The sequence below is a fragment of the Hypanus sabinus genome (genome assembly GCF_030144855.1).
Source record: "Hypanus sabinus isolate sHypSab1 chromosome X2 unlocalized genomic scaffold, sHypSab1.hap1 SUPER_X2_unloc_9, whole genome shotgun sequence".
Lineage (NCBI taxonomy): Eukaryota > Metazoa > Chordata > Chondrichthyes > Myliobatiformes > Dasyatidae > Hypanus > Hypanus sabinus.
Window position 1 is genome coordinate 397,899 of NW_026779009.1, and position 19,471 is coordinate 417,369.

Genomic DNA, 19,471 nt, shown 5'->3' on the forward strand with positions numbered 1-19,471 from the left:
GTCTTGCCATTCTCCATTGGTGCTAGAGGCTTGTTTCGTCAGGGTGTAGGCAAGAAACTCACGCTCTTTAGCTTGAACCCACGGCAAACCCGAATGGTGGTATGGGGCAGCACCAATCCTGTCTGTCACCGAAAAAATCTGGAACTTCGGCCAGTCATGCACTGCCGACTTTTCCTTTAACCTCTCCAGTCATCTCTTGAGTCTTCCAGGGTGCATACACAGGAATTACTGAGGGCTGTCCCTCCTCCGCTGCTCATGGATTAGGCAGCATTCGGGTGGGCAATTGTCTCTGCAGAGCCATTAACTCTTGGCTTTTATTGGATTCTTCCCTCCCTGACTCGGAATAATCCTCTGTAATCACTTTCTGGATCTGAGGGTATCGACAGCCTCCCCTTCCTCGCTGCCGCTGTTTTACCCGAGCAGCCGCCGTATCTGAGTACTGGGAGGCTTGGTGTTCGGGAGCACCGGGTGCACTCGGCCCCTGGTAAGGTGGGGAGAGTACATTGGGTGCCCACTGCTCATCACGGTCAACGTCCTCAAACAGGGTCGGTATCCGAGACATGGGTTCGGGATCCCTTGTTTCCCCGTCAGTTCGAACGTTAGACTGACGTTCCTGCCCTTCTCTCCTATCTAGGCCAGCCTTGGTTTGCTGATGTTGTTTTTCCTGCTCTCGTTTTCGGCGCCCATTCACCCATTCACACTCTACCTTTAGCGTCTCCCAACCTTCTGCAGTACGTACCTCTCTCCCTTTGTCACACGCATTATCCCTCCAACTTGCTCATCATGTACTGTTCAACTTTGCATCTGCCTTATCCTTCCATTGCCTTTTCAACAATTTCCACTTCTTCCCACAGTTCATCTTCCAGATCAAAGTTACTGCTTGTTCTCAAGAGGTGATATCGCCGGCTCCCGCCCAGTGGCCACATTCTTTTCGCCAATCGGTTTATTCAGCGCTGCAGTCAAAATTCACAAATCTTTTTCTTTGTCTGGAAAACTCTCACACACATTGTGTAGGGCTGCTCTCGGCCCACTCGTATCACTCGACTCCATGCCCTCTAAGTAATTTACCCAGTAGGCACCAGGTGCTGAGTTGATAAATTTACCCAGCAGGCACCACGTGCTGAATTGATAAATTTACCCAGCACGTCTGCCTCCTGCCCAGTTAGTAAAATTAACCCGGTACCGCCTCCTACTCAATTAATAAAATTTGCCTACCTTATACAAGTCTTCCGACAGATACTTTCCCTATCCTGTCAAGATATGCAAGCAGCCCTCAGCGAGGAACCGTGCCTCCAAAGGAACTGACGGTGAGTGACAAAAGGTGAAATACCTGTTGGGCACCCGGTCGGTCTCCGCGGTCCCCGGAGTGGTCCGGCCGCTTACTCAGTCTGTCTGCTTTGTATTAGGATCCTGTTCGTGACGCCCAATGTTAAACTGGGAGACCAGTTTCCTCTCGGCACCACAGTTTATTGCATTCTCTTGCAAGAGTCTGAGACCCAGTTATCAGAGGGAAGGCATGTCAGTGCTGCCAACCATCTGACAAGTGGACTCTCTCAGTCAGGTTACAGCAGTATATTCATACATAGTAAGTCCCATACATCACTGTTGCAAGCTGCTATTAGAACTGGTACGCCCACCAAGTCTGTTGGTGCAAAACTTAATGTCTTAGATAACAGAGTGCACTAACTCAAGGCTTGAATATAGATGGATATACAGTCCAGTCCTTATCAGCTATTCCCTTTGCAAGGTCCTGACTTCATTCCAGACCGATGTTCATTGCTGACCTTATCGATGAGTCCTGACTCAAACACGAGTACAATATATATTATCAAATTCTCAATGTCTCTCTGACAATTAAAAGGAAACCAGTATAAGCCATTGAGTTTCTTAACTGCTGAAGACAGAGTTTACTTTAGTTCAAAAATTCCTGTTCAGTCCCAATTATTCTTTTATCTAGAGGTTACTTAGGTTCAAAATAATTTTTTATATATCCGCATTTCCTCAGAATGGTTTCTCCCCAGTGTGAATTTGCTGATGCCTCGAGAGCTGAGATGAACGACTGAATCTTTTCCCACAGTCTGAGCAGGTGAATGGCCTCTCCCCAGTGTGAACAAACTGATGTTCTTTCAGCTGAGCTGAATCGGTGAATCCCTTCCCACACTCTGGGCAGATGAATGGTTTCTCCCCAGTGTGAATTCGCTGGTGTCTCAGGAGTTGAGAAGAACGACTGAATCCTTTCCCACATTCAGAGCAGTTGAATGGCCTCTCCCCAGTGTGGACTCGCTGATGTAACTTCAGTTGAGATGACTGAGCAAATCCCTTCCCACATTCAGAGCAGATGAACGGCTTCTCCCCAGTGTGGACTCGCTGATGCTCCTTCAGTTGAGATGACTGTGTGAATCCTTTCCCACATTCAGAGCATATGAATGGTTTCTCCTCACTGTGATCTAACTGGTGCGTTAATAGACTAAAACGCCGAATGAATCCTTTCCCACAGTCTGAGCAGGTGAACGGCCTCTCCACAGTGTGAACAAACTGATGTTCTTTCAGATGAACTGAATCGGTGAATCCCTTCCCACATTCTGAGCAGATGAATGGTTTCTCCCCAGTATGAATTTGCTGGTGTCTCAGGAGTTGAGATGAACGAATGAATCCTTTCCCACATTCTGAGCAGCTGAACGGCCTCTCACCAGTGTGAACTCGCTGATGTACCTTCAGTTCAGATGACTGAGCAAATCCCTTCCCACATTCAGAGCAAGTGAACGGCCTCTCCCCAGTGTGGACTCGCTGATGTAACTTCAGTTGAGCTGCCTGGGCAAATCGTTTCCCACATTCAGAGCATATGAATGGCTTCTCTCCACTGTGGACTCGCTGGTGTCTGTGTAGATTGGACGAGTGAGTGAATCCCTTCCCACAGTCAGAGCAGGTGAACGGCCTCTCCCCAGTGTGAACTCGCTGATGTAGCTTCAGTTCAAATGACCGAGCAAATCCTTTCCCACAGTCAGAGCAGGTGAATGGCTTCTCTCCCATATGAACTCGCTGATGTGACTTCAGTTCAGATGACTGAGCGAATCCTTTCCCACATTCAGAGCATGTGAATGGCTTCTCCCCAGTGTGAACTCGCTGATGTCTCTGTAGGTTGGACGAGTGAGTGAATCCCTTCCCACAGTCTGCGCAGGTGAATGGCATCTCCCGAGTGTGAACTCGCTGATGTGACTTCAGTACAGATGACCGAGCGAATCCTTTCCCACATTCTGAGCAAGTGAATGGCTTCTCCCCAGTGTGGACTCGCTGATGGGACTTCAGTTCAGATGACTGAGCAAATACTTTCCCACATTCAGAGCAGATAAATGGCTTCTCCCCAGTGTGAACTCGCTGGTGTCTGTGCAGGTTGGACGAGTGAGTGAATCCCTTCCCACAGTCTGAGCAGGTGAATGGCCTCTCCCCAGTGTGAACTCGCTGATGTACCTTCAGTTCAGATGACCGAGCAAATCCTTTCCCACATTCAGAGCAAGTGAATGGCTTCTCCCCAGTGTGGACTCGCTGATGCTCCTTCAGTTGAGATGACTGGGTGAATCCTTTCCCACAGTCTGAGCATGTGAATGGCATCTCCCTAGTGTGAACTAACTGACGTTGCAGCAGGTGAATCGACTGAGTGAATCTCTTCCCACAGTCTGAGCAGGTGAATGGGCTCTCCCCAGTGTGAACTCGCTGGTGTCTATGTAGTGTGGACGAATGAGTGAATATCTTCCCCTATTCAGAGCAGGTGAATGGCTTCTCCCCGGTGTGAACTCATTGGTGTCACTGTGGTCTGGTTGAGCGTGTGAATGTCTTCCCACCATCCGAGCAGGTCAATGTCCTCTCACTGGTGAACTTTAGGATATATCTTCAGCATCGATGACAGAATGTATTGCTTCCCGCTGTCAGAACAGGTGGAGCATCTCACTGTGGTGTGAACTTGCTGATGTATCTTCAGGCTGGATGACTGAGTAGTTCCCCTCCCTCACACAGAGCAGGTGAATGGCCTCTCCCCACTGTGAACTCACTGGCGTGTCTGTGGGTAGGCTGTGAGTGAATCCCCTCCCACACTGAGAGAAGGAGAATGATATCTCACTGCGATCAATTCTCTGCAATTCAGACAGTCAGACGTTTGAATCCCTTCTACAATCAATGCAGTAGAAGAACTGATCTCCAGTGAACAAATGCTGGTGTGTTCTCAGCACCCCAGTTCAAGTGGATTTCACTGAGTTACAAGAGAATGCTTGATTTCAGTGACAGAACACATTACCAGATGTTATGAGATAATTCTTCATCTCCGTGGATCGACAACAGAGGTGTTGGTGTTGCAAAGAAAATATTTGGTCACTCCTTAAATATCCAGTCATTCAGCAAAACTGATGTGTTGTTGTGTTTGAGATTCCCATGCGCAAGTGTTCTGCCATTTCAAACCTGTAAAAAATATTTGCAAAAGACATCAATGGGAGAAGGAGAGTATTTCAGGAGAGATTATAGTCTGTGGTGAGAACATAAGAAATAGGAGCAGGAGTCGGCCGTCCGGCCCGTCGAGCCTGCTCCAACATTTAATAAGGACATGCCTGATCTGGCGATGGGCATCTCCACCGACCTGCCTTTTCCCCATAACCCTTAATTCCCCTACTATGCCAAAATCTATCCAACCTGATTTGAAGACAGAATACAATATTATGTTAGGACTCTTGGCAGTGTGGAGGATCAGCGAGATATTGGGGTCCATGTCAATTTTACAATTAAAGGCGCAGCGCTGATTGTCATTGTTGTTAATAAGGCCTTCATCAACCATGGAACTGAATTCACGAGTGGTGAGGTAATGTTGCAGCTGTACAAGACCTGATTTACACCCCACTTCGAGTATTCTGTTCAGTTTCCTCATTACAGGAAGGATGTGGATACTATAGAAAGAGTGCAGAGGAGATTTACAAGGATGTTGCATGGATTGGAGAACATGCCTTATGACAATAGGTTATAGGTGAACTTTGTAGCGAAGGAGGATGAGAGGTGACCTGATAGATGTGTAAAAGATGATGAGAGGCATTGATCGTGTGGACAGCCAGAGGCTTTTTCCTGGGGCTGAATTGGCAAACACAAGGGGCATTGTTTTAAGGTGCTTGGTCGATTGGAATGTCATAGATAGGTTTCTCACACAGAGTAGCAGGTGTATGGAATACACAGTCAGCGATGACTGTACAGACAGATACTATGCAGTCTTTTGAGAGATTCAGATAACTTCATGGAGCTTAGAATACACAGAGTGCAATGCAGTTGGAAAATAGGAGGCAGTTTCTGGAATAGGTTACATGGACGGCACACTGTGTATTATATTGTAGATTTCCATGTTTCCATAAGCACTCATCTTCTAACAAGGCTCGGATCAGACATTCTGACTGACCATCAAATTATCTGACTACATCCCTGTCTTTATGAGAATGGGCTGTTTCTGACCTCAATCAACCTGTGACTTGGCTCAATTTGTCTCTCTCCTTCGGGATTATTTCAAGTTCTGGTCATGTTCCACAATACTACAAAGATCACGTGTTACTGCATGTACGATCCTGGAGATTTACTAATTACTTGGATCGCCCCCCCCCCCCCCCCACCTGCTGATTGACAGTGATGAACCCATCGATGGCAATGCCAATGAATATATAGTGGAGGGCAGTGGTTATTCTCATTGGAGTGCGGCACCTTTGTGATCTGAAAGCCAGAAGTCACTTGTCATCGAGGCAAAGGTGTTTCATATCGTTATTGACCCAGAGAGAACTAAATCTGATGGAAGGTTTTATTTCCGTACAGCACTAATTGACATTTTCACTGACTGGAAGGTAAACTCTTCAACCGAGCTTTCGTTCGGAGTTCATAATCCTCGGATTTACATAGTGGAGCACGGCGACGTTCAGGAGATACATCCGCTCGCACTTCCTTCGAATGTACGGACCTCTTTACCCAGAAACCCTCACGAAGAGAAACCTCCCGGTGTTGTTGGGTTGGTTGTGGGCTGGGCTGAGAGGTTGGAAGGTGGTGGTGCATGTGTGAATGTGGTTTGGAACTTGTTGAGGGAAAGAGAGTGGGGAAGGAGCAGGAATTGCTGGGAGCGGGTTGCCTGGGTCTGGTAATGGCAGACAAGGTGAGAGGAGGGGCTGAGGGAAAGAGAGTGGGAAAGGAGTGGAAATTGCTGGGAGCGGGTTGCCTGGGTCTGGTAATGGCAGACAAGGTGAGAGGAGGGGCTGAGGGAAAGAGAGTGGAGAAGGAGTGGGATAGGGATTGGGAGCAGAGGTAGGCAGCTGGGGAGAAATGGATTATTGTGAAGGGAGAAACAAAAAGGAATAAGGAGATAGTGAGGGGATGGATGAATGAAAACCAAGACAAAGGGAATAAAAGAATAAGAAATGACAGTGGAGAGAGTGCTGAAAGTAAGGAAGATGAACAAGTTGGGAGGGGAGGTGTTGTCATAAATGGGTTTAATGAGAAGGCGCAAGGACACATGAAAAAAATTAACCCGTTTGTGCTAACAACAACTCTGGCAAATAAGATAGGGGAAATAGTATTTGCAAAAGTCCTTAATGATGGCAATCTATTGGTAAGATGTGCGAATGAGGAACAACTTGAGAAAGCACTCAAGCTAAAAGAGATAGGAAAATGCAAGGTGGAATATACAGGGAGGGTGGGAGCACAAAATGGTGGTTGTAAGGGAGTGATCACGGGTGTACCAATGAGTATAAACATGGAAGAGTTGAAGAGGAATATCAAAGGGGGGAATGTAATTAATGTTCGAAGACTGAAAACAACAAAGGAGGGAATGAAAAAGGAAAGTGAAACAGTATTGATTGAATCTGAAGAAGCAAGAGTGCCAAGTAAAGTTTTCCTGGGTTTCATGAGTTACCCAGTAAGGGTATATGTGCCAAAGCCATTGAGGTGCTATAATTGTCAAAGGTTTGGACACATAGCTAAAAACTGTAAAAGGCAGAGGAGATGTGCTAGATGTGGGGATGTTCATGAATATGGAAAGTGCGAAACAGGAGTGCAACCAAAATGCTGTAATTGTGGAGGAGCTCATAATGTGGCATATAGTGGGTGTGAGGTTATGAGACGGGAGAATAAAATTCAAGAAATAAGAGTGAAAAGAAAGATCACTTATGCAGGAGCTGTAAGAATGTCCAGAGAACAGAATAATGCTCCTAATGACCAGAGAGCAATTGGGATGCAAGAGATGCAGTGAAGAGTTTATGCAGACAGGATTTATGTGTGGGAAAAAAAGCTCTGGTAACATTCATTGCAGGAGTCATTAATTGTACGGTAGAGGTAAAGTCAAAAAGTGACAAAATTCTGCTGGTGGTCAAGGCAGCAGTAAACCATTTAGTGTTAGTAGGACTGACATGGGAAGAAGTCAGGGAGAACCTCACTAATCAGTCAAGCCAGGACGTGTCATAGTTTGGTTAGTGCTCATTATGGTGATTCTTTTGAATGGAATGCAGGGAGTTTACTGGCCAATGGCTAGGAATTTAAGGAATTTATTAAGGAAATGGTTGTAAAATCAGATGTAGTGTGTATTCAGGAAACTTGGTTGAAACCAGCTTTAGACTTTGTGGTACATGGGTATACAATGATAAGAAAAGATAAAAATCTAGGGGGAGGAGGAGGTTGTGCTATGTTAATCAAGCAAGGTACACCGTATAGAGTACTGGAAAAAGGAGACGATCAGGAATACATAGTGGTGAAAATATGGGAGAGAGGGGAGGGAGTGATTATAATTAACTACTACAATCCATGTAAAAGGTTGGATTTGGACAGCCTACTAAGGATATAAGGACAAAATAGACATAAAGTAGTGCGGTGTTCAGATTTCAATGCTCACAGCACAATATGGGGGATCCGATTACAGATTCAAATGGAACTGTAATTGAAGATTTGATGGAAGAAAGGGATTTGGTGTGTATGAATGATGGGAGAGGAACAAGGATAAACATAACAACAGGAACTGAGTCGGTATTAGATATTACGTTAGTGTCTTATGTCTTGGCTGTCATCAGTAACTGGGGAGTTTGGACTGCTTCAACAGTAGGAAGTGATCACTACCCAGTTTTATGTTCAGTGGGTGAAAGAGTTGAAATAATACCAGGTGGGGTAGTCCCAAAGTGGGTGTTTGGAAAAGCAGATTGGGGTAAGTTCCAGAAGTTAACTGAAGAAGCATTGACAAGGATTGACATTTCTGGAGATATAGATGAATTAAACAGTCAGGTGACTTCAGCAATTATTATGGCAGCAGAAGGATTTATACCCAGGACTAAAAATAGGATGAATAGAAAAATAGTGCCATGGTGGGCAGAGGAATGTTGTCAGGCTGTAAAAAACAGAAACAGAGCATTCAGGCTAGTTAAAAGCACCCATAATATGCAGCATTTGATTCAATATAAGAAGGCACAGGCAGTGGTGAGAAGTATACGTCAAGCTAAAAGGGCAAGTTGGAGGAGTTTTTGCAACAAAATAGGAAGAACAACGCCTGTGGGAGAGGAATGGGGAATGATTAAGAGGATGGGGGGCGATAGAAGGGATTGGGAGCATCCAGTAATGATATCTGAGGAGGAAACAGCAGTCTCCAGCAGGGATAAGGCTGAGATTATGGCCAAGTCATTTGTAAAGATACACAGTTCAGAAGATTTCTCTGAAGAAGGGAGAAGGAGAAGGGAAAGAACAATGAGTCAATACCCAGGTGTGTTAAACAGGAGGGAAGAAACAGATGATATAACTGATGATCCATTTACTTTGGCAGAAATGGTGAGAACAATAAAGAGATCGAGACCAACCTCCCCAGAGAAAGATCTAATACGCTACATTATGCTAAAAAATCTAGGAGAAGGAGCGCTCTTGAAGTTACTGCATTTTTACAACAGAGTGTGGGAGGAGGGAAGATTGCCAAGTGCATGGAAAGAAGCAGTAGTAATTCCAATAAGGAAATCTGGCAAGGATCCGTCAAAACCCACTAGCTACTGGCCAATATCACTAACATCAAATATATGTAAGGTAATGGAAAGGATGATAACTGAAAGGTTATCATATGATCTTGAGAAGAGAGGAATGCTGGCAAGTTATCAGAGTGGTTTTAGGAAGGGAAGGAATTCCATGGACTCAGTGATAAGGTTAGAGACTGAAATAAGAAAGGCCCAGGCAAGTAAAGAATCAGTAGTTGCAGTGTTTTTTGACATTGATAAAGCCTATGATTATGACGCGAAAGGAAGGATTATTAATTAAACTGCACAAGATGGGGGTTGGAGGGAGAGTTTTTAATTGGATTAAAGATTTTTTGTTTGGTAGAAAAATTCAAGTTCGGATTGCATCAGAATTGTCAATACAGTCCACAGTGGGAAATGGCACACCTCAGGGTAGTGTGATTAGCCCGTTACTTTTCATCATCATGATCAATCATGTCTTCACAAAGATACCAGTGGATATTGGTAGGTCACTGTTTGCAGATGATGGGGCTTGTGGAAAAGAGGCAGGAACACGGAGCATATAATCAGGAAACTACAAGGAGCAATTGATTAATTGGTAGAGTGTGGTTATGATTGGGGATGTAGATTTTCAGTGGTAAAAACTCAAACTGTATTTTTCACTAGGAAAAGAATTGAAGTAGGGAAGAAGTTAAGGATGTATGTGATTGAATTAGAAAGGGTTGGCTCATTTAAATTTCTGGGAGTTATATTTGATTCACGATTAACATGGGCAGACCATATCAGAAAAGTTGACGAGAATTGTAAAAAAGTAATAAACGTGATGAGATGTTTGACTGCTAGGGAATGGGGAGCAAGTTGTTCAGCATTGAAGAGAATGTATGTGGCTTTAGTAAGATCTGTGTTGGATTATGGAAGTGTAGCATATGGATCAGCAGCCAGGTCTCTTATAATGAAACTGGATGTGATTCAGGCTCAGGTTTTGAAAGTGTGCAGTGGGTCTTTTAAAACATCACCAGTATCAGCCCTGCAGTTAGAAATGGGAACAATGCCTTTGGAATTGAGAAGGATGCAATTGATGGGAAACTACTGGGTTAATTTACAGGGACACAATGATTCTCACCCTTCTTAATGAGTGTTGCAGGAGTCCTGGGGAAATGGGTGGTTACAGTGGGAAAACTTTAGTCGCGTAGGGAATGATATTGCCAGATCATGTGGAGTGTTTGATTTAAGGATAAGTCCTTCAGTAGTTTATCCAGTTGTAGCTCCATGGAAGCTGGTATGGCCTGACGTAGACTGGCATTTGTTAGAGGGAAAAAGGAAAGGAAAGTATAGAACTGATTTGGTAAGTGCATTTAACTGTTATGTGATGGAAAAGTATAGTGATTATACTCAGGTCTATACAGATGGTGCTAAGGAACCTGAGACCAAAGTGACAGGGTTTGGGGTGGCTATACAAGCAAAAGCAATTGCAATCAGCAGAAGAACATCTGATAAGTTAGCGGTGTGTCCAGTGGAGATGATGGCAGTGTTGGTTGCATTGTGATGGGTGGAGAAATCTAAACTAGTCAAAGCATTGATATGCTCAGATTCATCTTCAGTACTGGCGAGTTTAAGGTCTTCCCACTCAAACAGCCGGCAAGATGTACTTCATGAAGTCCTTCAGTCAGTCACAAGAGTTCCAAATCAGGGAGGTCAGGTTAAATTTCTATGGGTTCCAGCTCATGTAGGGGTTAAAGGGCAACAAAAGGGTGGATGAGTTGGCAAAGAGGGCAATAAAGAAAGAAAATATAGAAATGCACATTAGTATTAGTAAAGCAGAGGTTAAGTGTGTAATCGGGGAAGAAATTAACCAGATGTGGCAAGAAAGATGGGACAGGGAGGGGAAAGGGAGGCATTTATATCAAATACATAAAAGTGTTGCAGGTTCTAGGGTAGAAAGTAGATACAGAAGAGAGGAAATTGTGTGGACAAGGTTAAGGCTGGGGCACTGTGCACTAAACCAAACACTGAAACACCAGACAGGACTGTGTGAGGAATGTCAGGAAGAGGAGTCAGTAGAGCATGTAGTTCTGAGTTGCAGGAAGTATGGGATACAGACAGAGATGATGAGAATTAATCTAAGGTAATTGGGGGTGCAGGAATTCACATTAAAAGGGTTGCTGGGCATGGGTGGGAGAACACAGGTCAGGGTATTTTTAGCTTTCTTAAGGGGTACAGGGTTTTTTAAATAGGATATGATGGATAAACAGAAATAGGGTACCAGGATGGGGAGGATAAAGTGTAGGTTAGGGTATGTGTATGTGTGCGATTGGGTGACGGGATTTAGAATGTGAGTCCATCGCATACTCCGGAGCAGAAGGTGGCGGTAATGCCCCATTAAGCTGGGGAGGGGGAGGGGAATGGGGAGAGGGAGAGAGAGGGTGAGAGAGGGTGGGAGAGAGTGGGTGAGAGAGGGAGGGAGGGAGAGAGAGGGAGGGAGGGAGAGAGAGGGAGGGAGGGAGAGAGAAGGGGAGGGAGAGAGAGGGGGAGGGAGAGAGAGGGGGAGGGAGAGAGAGGGGGAGGGAGAGAGAGGGAGGGAGGGAGAGAGAGGGGGAGAGGGAGAGAGGGGGAGAGGGAGGGAGGGAGAGAAGGAGGAGGGAGGGAGAGAGGGGGGTGGGAGGGAGGGAGAGAGAGGGAGGGAGGGAGGGAGAGAGAGGGAGGGAGAGAGGGAGTGAGGGAGAGAGGGAGGGAGGGAGGGAGAGAGGGGGGAGGGAGGGGGGAGAGAGGGGGAGGGAGGGAGGGAGGGAGAGAGGGTGCGAGAGGGAGGGAGAGAGAGGGGAGGGAGGGAGGGAGAGAGAGGGGGAGGGAGGGAGAGAGAGAGGGTGAGAGAGGGAGGGAGGGGGGAGGGAGGGAGAGAGAGGGGGAGGGAGGGAGAGAGAGGGGGAGGGAGGGAGGGAGGGAGGGCGAGAGGGTGAGAGAGGGAGGGAGGGAGAGAGGGAGGGAGGGAGAGAGGGGGGAGGGAGGGAGAGAGAGGGGGAGGGAGGGAGAAACCTCCCTGGCCGCATCGAAAGGCCCGAGAATGCGCATGCGCCGCAAAATAAGCGGCGGCGGCACCAACGCCGGGGAGTCGAAATCTCTCCGGGGCCGGGTACGGATCATGGGGCTGAGAGAGAGGGAGAGGACCAGAACCGTCGTGGGGTGCAGCACCAGTGTTGCTGGAAATCACAGTAATTGTTCTTCGGTCGCGTTTCAGACGCCGGTGAATCAGAACCCGGCCGGAACCCGCTCTTACCTTTGTCCGGTCGTTGTCAGCCTCTGCTACTTGGCGCATGCGCGATAGTCGGGATTGGTGGCGACGACCACGCATGCGCAATGATTTATCAGGCGAGAATCTGCAGATCCTGAATCCAAAGCAACAGACACAAAATGCTGGAGGAACTCAGGGGGGCAGGCGGCGACTCTGGAGAGGAGTGAACAGTCGGCGTTTCAGACCGAGACCCTTCAGGACTGGAAAGGAAGGGCGGGAGTCAGATTGTGGGGCGACGTGAGGTGACAGGTGAAAACGGGAAAGGGGGAGGCGTAAAGTCAAGAGCGGTGAAGTCGGTGAAAGAGATACAGGGCTGGAGAATAATAATAATAAATACTTTATTGATCCCGAGTGGGAAATTCTTTCGTTACAGCAGCAATATTTAAAATCGGACTTAACAGTGTGAAGACTTTACAAAAAATAGAGAATAATAACATACACAGTAATACTGTACCAATGTGCAATAATAATGCATGAAACAATATTGTAGAGAGTATTGAACTATGATCTGTCGCAGAAAGATGTATTAAATTAGCTTTATTTTTTTACATCCTTCACATACATGTGGAGTAAAACTGTTACTCCGTCTAAATGTGTAATGTGCAATCATAGTAATTCATAATAATTTATGATAAACAGAACAGTCAAGGTGACATAGAAATGCACTCAAATCAGCGTGAGTTAAGCAGTCTGATTCCTGGTGGAAGAAGCTGTCCCGGAGCCTTGGTCCTGGCTTTTCCGCTGCGGTAGCTTTGCCCCGACGGGTGCATCTGGAATATGTTGTGATTGACGGGACTCAGGTTCCCAATGATCCTACGGACCCTTTTTACACACCTGTCTCTGTAAATTTCCTGAATCATGGGAAGTTCACAACTACAGATGCGCAGGGCTGCCCGCACCACTCTCTGCTGAACCCTTCCATTAAGGGAGGTAAAGTTCCCATACCAGGCAGTGATGCAGCCAGTCAGGATGCTCTCAATTATGCTCCTGTAGAAAGATCTTTGGATTTGGGGGGGCCCATACCAAACTTCCTCAACCGTCTGAGGTGGAAGAGACGCTGTTGTGCCTTTTTCCCCGCACAGCTTGTGTGTACAGACCACGTGAGATCCTCAGTGATGAGGGTCCCGAGGAGCTTAAAGCTGTTTACCCTCTCAACCCCAGATCCACTGATGTCTCTAGGGGTTAGCTCGTCTCCATTCCTCCTGTAATCCACAACCAGCTCCCTTGATTTTTCGAGATTGAAGGAGAGGTTGTTTTCTCGACACCAGTGTGTCAGAGAGATGACTTCTTCCTTGCAGGCCACCTCATTATTGTTTGAGATTAGGCCAATCAATGTGGTGCTGTCGGCAAATTTAATGAACAGATTGGAGCTGTGGGTGGCCGGTTAGCAGATGAACTGTTGTATGTGGTTATTACATCTGATAGGAAAGAGCTTCTGTAACGGTCCTTGTGACAGCGGTGCTGAGTGAGTCTGTTCGAAAGGGTGCTCCGCTGTCTGTGCAGTCGGTCATGGAGAGGATGTGCCCGATTGTCCGTAATGGATGGCCATTTGTTTAGTGACACCACTCCTCTCCACCACTCACTCGTAAGAGCCCCGGTTGTGGCCAAGGATGGTTCCAACCTTTCTGATGAGTTTATTTTGCACCGATGCTGCTCCCCCTACGTAAAGCGGCAAAGAAAACTGCAGTTACATCAACAGACTGGTAAAACATCTCCAGCATCCTGCCTGACACATTCAAGGATCTCGGCTTCCTTAGAAAACGGGAACCGCTCATCCCCTTCTTGTAAACAGCCTTACTTCAGTTACTTGTGTTCTCAGCGCCCGGTTCCAGTGGATTTCACTGAGTTACATCGAAAATATTTCAGTCACGTCTCCGGCTGAGATGAGACACTACTTCAAGGATCAACAACTGATATATCGGTGTTTCAATGGAAATATCTGGTCACTCCTTAAATATCCGGACATAGATGTGTCCGGAATTTGAGAATTCCCGGACACAAATTGCTGTTCCTTTCCTGTAGAAAGATTTACAGAGGACACCAATGGATGAAGGACTGAATTTCGGGGACGGCATGGTCGTGTACTTTGGTAGAAGAAATAAAAGGGCAGACAGTTTTGTAACTGGAAAAAATATTAAAAAACATAAAAAATTAAAGGGACTTCTGAATCCTCCTGTAGGATTCCCTGAAGGATAATTTGCAGGTTGAGTCGATGTTGAGGAAGTTCTCTGTGATGTTGACATTCACTTCGAGAGGAAAAGCAAGGACGCATTGGTGAGGCTTTACAAAGAGGCCTCACGTGGAGCATTGTGAGCAGTTTCCGGCCCCATGTCTAAGAAAAGATGTGCTGACATCGGAAGGGGCTCATAGGAGCCACGGGAATTTGAACAGGACCCCACTAAGTCTGTTGACGGGACATTAACCGTCTGGACTTCAACGTCCTCTCTCCAATTCCAGCCTCACTCCGTCTGAACGTTGGACTCTCCACCCCCACTGCACTGATCCTAAACTCACCATCAAACCTGCAGATAGCGGAGGTGCTGTAGTAGTCTGTCGGACTGACCCATACCTTGCAGAGGCCTATCACCAACTCTCAGACACCTCCTCCTACTTACCCCTCGAACAGGACCCCAGTAAGGAACACCAGGACATCGTCTCCCACATCATCACCAACCATCTTGACTCTGGGGATCTCCCAGCACCCACCACCAACCTCATACAGTAGCTGAGCCTGCTGGGCCTGAACACCTCCCTGTGCAACTGGATCCTAGATTTCCTGACTGGGAGACCTCAGTCAGTCCGAATCGGGAGGCAGCATCACCAACACCATCACTCTGAGCACGGGGGTCCCCCAGGGCTGTGTGCTCAGTCCACTGCTGTTCAGTCTGCTGACCCACAACTGTGCTGCAACACACAGCTCGAACCACGTCATCAAGTTCGCCGATGACACAACCGTGGTGGGTCTCATCAGCAAGAACAACTAGTCAGCTTACAGAGAGGAGGTGCAGCGGCTAACGGACAGGTGCAGAGCCAACAACCTGCCTCTGAATGTGAGCAAAGCGAAAGAGATGGTTGTTGTCTTCAGGAGGGCACGGAGCGACCGCTCCCCGCTGAACATCGACGGCTCCTCGGTAGAGATCGTTAAGAGCACCAAATTTCTTGGTGTTCACCTGACGGAGAATCTCACCTGGACCCTCAACAGCAGTTCCATAGCAAAGAAAGCCCAGCAGCGTCTCTACTTTCTCCGGATGCTGAGGAAAGTCCATCTCACACCCCGCCCCCCCCCCCCCAATCCTCATCATATTCTACAGAAGTTGTATTGAGAGCATCCCGAACAGCTGCATCACTGCCTGGTTCGGCAATTGCACCATCTCGGATCGCAAGACCCGGCAGCGGATAGTGAGGTCAGCTGAGAAGATCATCGGGGTCTCTCTTCCCGTCATTACAGACATTTATACTACACACTGCATCCGCAAAGCAAACAGCATTATGAAGGACCCCATGCACCCCTCATACAAACTCTTCTCCTTCCTGCCGTCTGGGAAAAGTCTCCGAAGCATTTGGGCTCTCACGACCAGACTCTGTAACAGTTTCTTCCCTCAAGCTATCAGACTCCTCAATAGCCAGAGCCTGGACTGACCCCTTGCCCTACTGTCCTGTTTATTATTTATTGTAATGCCTACACTGTATACAGTCCTGGGTAGGTAATGGTAAGGAGTGAAAGTGAGCTTTGTAGGCAAGAGAGTGGGGAGGGCGGAGGGACAGAAATGGATGGGTATGTAGTGGGAGGTGCCTCATCTCATCTTGCCTTGATGACGGATGCTGCTTTTCCTTTTGCTAAGGCAGACGTTGATGGACTTCCGATCGGTCAGGGCATGAAAGGATACGCAGTGAAGGCAGGAAAATGGGGCTGGGAGGAAAAATGGATTTACCATGATGAAGCGGCAGAGCAGTTTTGATGGGCCAAATGGCCTAATTCTGCTTCTGTCCCTCATGGTCTTATGGTCCAAGAGCAGCCTCTCATTCAATGAGAGCAAGAGCAATGAGCTGGTTCTGGACTTTGGAGGAGGAAACAGGAACCCATGAGGCAATCCTCATCGGGGCTCAAAGGTGGAGACGTTCAGCAACTTTAAATTCCACAGTGTTAACATTTCAGAGGATCTGTCCCGAGCCCGGGACACAAGTGCAATTACAAAAAAGCGGGAACTCTCTGTCCTCAGTAGTACGGCCCAGCACATCATAGTGGATGTGGCCCAGCACATCACAGGTAAAACTCTGCTCACGACTGAGCACATCTCTGTGGAGTGCTGTTGCAGGAAATCAGCATCCATCATCAAGGACCCCCACCACCCAGGCCATGCTCTCTTCTCAATTCTGCCATCAGGAAGAAGGTGCATGAGTCTCAGGAGCATCAACCCCAGGTTCAGGAACAGTTATTACACTCAACCAACAGGTCCTGCTTTCTTTTTACAATATTTTTATTCAGAAGAAAAAAAAAGATTTACAGAGTGCAACACATAGATACATCTCATCATAACGTGTACATTCATATATTGTAATAATATTGATCAAGATGTTATAGCATAACACATAAAGGTATAGCACTCGGTAATCAAAAATTTAAAGACAGATCAAATCATAAAATAAATGTTATATATATATATATATAAAGTCAACCCCCTACCAACTACCAAAGAAAAAAGCTGATGGATGACAATGGATTAGAAAAAAAAAACATATTCACTTAAGAAGAGAAGATAAAAATATACATCAAAGTCTGTGCACTGTTAAACTTTATAAATTGGAAACGTTATTTAGGAAAGGTCCCAAAATATCATAAAAAGATTGTTTCGAATTTAAGACTGAGCAGCGGATCTTTTCTAAATTTAAATACGACATAATATTACGTAGCCTTTGAAGATGTGTAGGACGGGTTGACTCCTTCCATTTAAGCAAGATTGCTCTTCTTGCTAAAAGAGAGGTAAAAACTAAAACCTGTAGGTTAGGAGTATTTAAAGTTATGTCTTCATTTGCAATAATACCAAACAAGGAAGTAAGGGGATTTGGGTCAAATTGGATCCTAAAAAGTTGGGAGAAGGTATGAAATACTTCCCGCCAAATCTTTTCAATTGTAAGGCAAAACCAAAACATATGAATTAAAGAGGCATCAGCAGAGTTGCATTTATTAGAAAGTGGGGAAACATTCGGGTAAAAACTGGACAGCTTCTGTTTAGAAATGTAAGCTCTATGAACCACTTTAAATTGTAGAAGAGAATGACGAGCACAGAAAGATGATTTATTAACCTGTTTAAAAATTTTATTCCATCTATCATCAGAAATCTGACAATTTAGGTCATCCTCCCAAGCGTTTTTTTATTTTATCTAAAAAGTCTTGTCTAGAATCAATCAACAAGTTATAGATACTGGTAATAGAACCATTAACAAAAGGTGTTAAATTTAAATGATCTTCCAGTAAATTTTTATCAGGACCTATAGGATAAGTAGCTAATTGGAAACGTAGAAAATCTCTAATTTGAAGGTATCTGGAAAAATGTGATTTTGGGAGTGCAAATTGATTTGACAATTGGTCAAATGATGCAAGAGATCCTGAGATAAACAAGTCCCAAAAACACTTAATACCTAGTTCATCCCAATCCTTAAAGACTTTGTCAGTCATGGAAGGGATTAAAAAAAATAATTAAGGAGATTGGGAGATGATAATGAAAAATACGCTAAACCAAAAAAAATTCTAAATTGAGACCAGATCCCTAAACTTTGCTATTCCCACAACGAATGGACACAATCAACAGCTCTTCATCTCATGTCTTTGATGTTTATTTCTGGGTTATTTTTTGGTTTTATTTCTTTTGTATTTGAATTTTGTTGTCTTCTGCACATGGTTATTTTGTTTGTCCTGTTGGGGGCGATCTTTCATTCATTTTATAATGGTTCCTGAGTTCACTGAATTTACAACATAATCAAATCCCAGGATTATACATGGTGATGTGCCTATACTTTGATAATAAATTTACTTTGCACATTTTAAATTTTACATTTCAATTTGTAAATAACTCTGAAACACAAGAGCGGGCTGAGAGCTCAGTCTGCTGGGTAAATGATTTTGTTCTGATCTGAATAGTCGGCCCAACACTGTGACCCGTCTTTCAAGGCACACCAATTACTGGAAATATTCCTGCATCGAACTGGAAAGCCTCAAGTACTCTGTCTCTCTGCTCAAGCATGCAAACACACGTAGACATACACACACACACACACGGGCGCGTTTCAGAACGTCAACAATTATACCAGTGCCCAAAAATACCTGGGTGACCTGCCTCAACAACCATCGCCCAGTGACGCTCACTACTGTGATGAAGTGCTTTGAGGGGTTGGTCATGGTCAATCAATTCCTGTCTGTGTGCAGGGATCCACTGCAATTTGCCAATCGCTACAATCGGTCAACAATTTTCACTGGCTCACAATCAGCATCAGATCACCCGGACAATAGCAATACACAAGATAGGCTGATGATTACAGCTCAGCATTCAACACAGTCAGACCCTCAATTGTAATCAACAAGCTCCAAAACTTGGGCCTCTGTACCTCCTTCTGCCACTGGATCCTCACCAGGAGGACTTTGTGGAGTTTGTGGAGTGTCTGAGGGATGTATTTTTGGAACAGCTTGTGCTTGAGCCAACCAGGAACGAGGCTATTTTGGACTTGGTGATGTGTAATGAACAGGAATTGATAAGTGATCTTGAAGTAAAGGAGACATTAGGAAGTAGTGATCATAACATGATAAGTTTTTATCTACAATTTGAGAGGGATAAGGGCAGATCAGAGGTGTCAGTGTTGCAAGTAAATAAAGGAGACTACGGAGCCATGAGGGAAGAGCTGGCCAAAGTTAAATGGGCGGATGCCCTGGCAGGAAAGACAGTGGATCAGCAGTGGCAGATATTCTTGGGGATAATACAAAAGATGCAAAAGCAGTTCATTCCAAAGAGAAGGAAGGATTCAAAGAGGTGCAAGGGGCCACAGTGGTTGAGAAAGGAAGTCAGAGATTGTATAGCATTAAAGAAAAAGAAGTATGACAGGGCTAAATGAGTGGGAATACAGATGATTGGGAAAGTTTTAAGGAACAGCAGATCTTAACTAAAAAAGCAATACGGAGAGAAAACATCAGGTATGAGCTCAGTCTAGC

The 19,471-nt window shown here is 45.6% G+C and overlaps 2 protein-coding genes across 2 annotated transcripts in view; both read right to left on the bottom strand.

Annotated features, from left to right (window-relative positions):
* Positions 1-19,471, bottom strand: part of LOC132385993 (E3 ubiquitin-protein ligase TRIM39-like) — a 196,369-nt gene that overhangs the window by 72,165 nt on the left and 104,733 nt on the right. The window lies entirely within an intron of this gene.
* On the bottom strand, positions 1,863-12,374 carry LOC132385990 (zinc finger protein 420-like). The gene is made up of 2 exons (XM_059958222.1): positions 12,256-12,374; positions 1,863-4,449 (listed from the first exon to the last, which is right to left on the bottom strand). Exon 2 carries the CDS (start codon positions 3,607-3,609, stop codon positions 2,002-2,004), a length of 1,608 nt encoding a protein of 535 aa, XP_059814205.1. The 5' UTR covers positions 3,610-4,449; positions 12,256-12,374; the 3' UTR covers positions 1,863-2,001.

Bases quoted from the DNA above. Each gene is read 5' to 3' on its own strand.
- LOC132385990 (XM_059958222.1), bottom strand. From the start codon at position 3,609: ATGCCATTCACATGCTCAGACTGTGGGAAAGGATTCACCCAGTCATCT.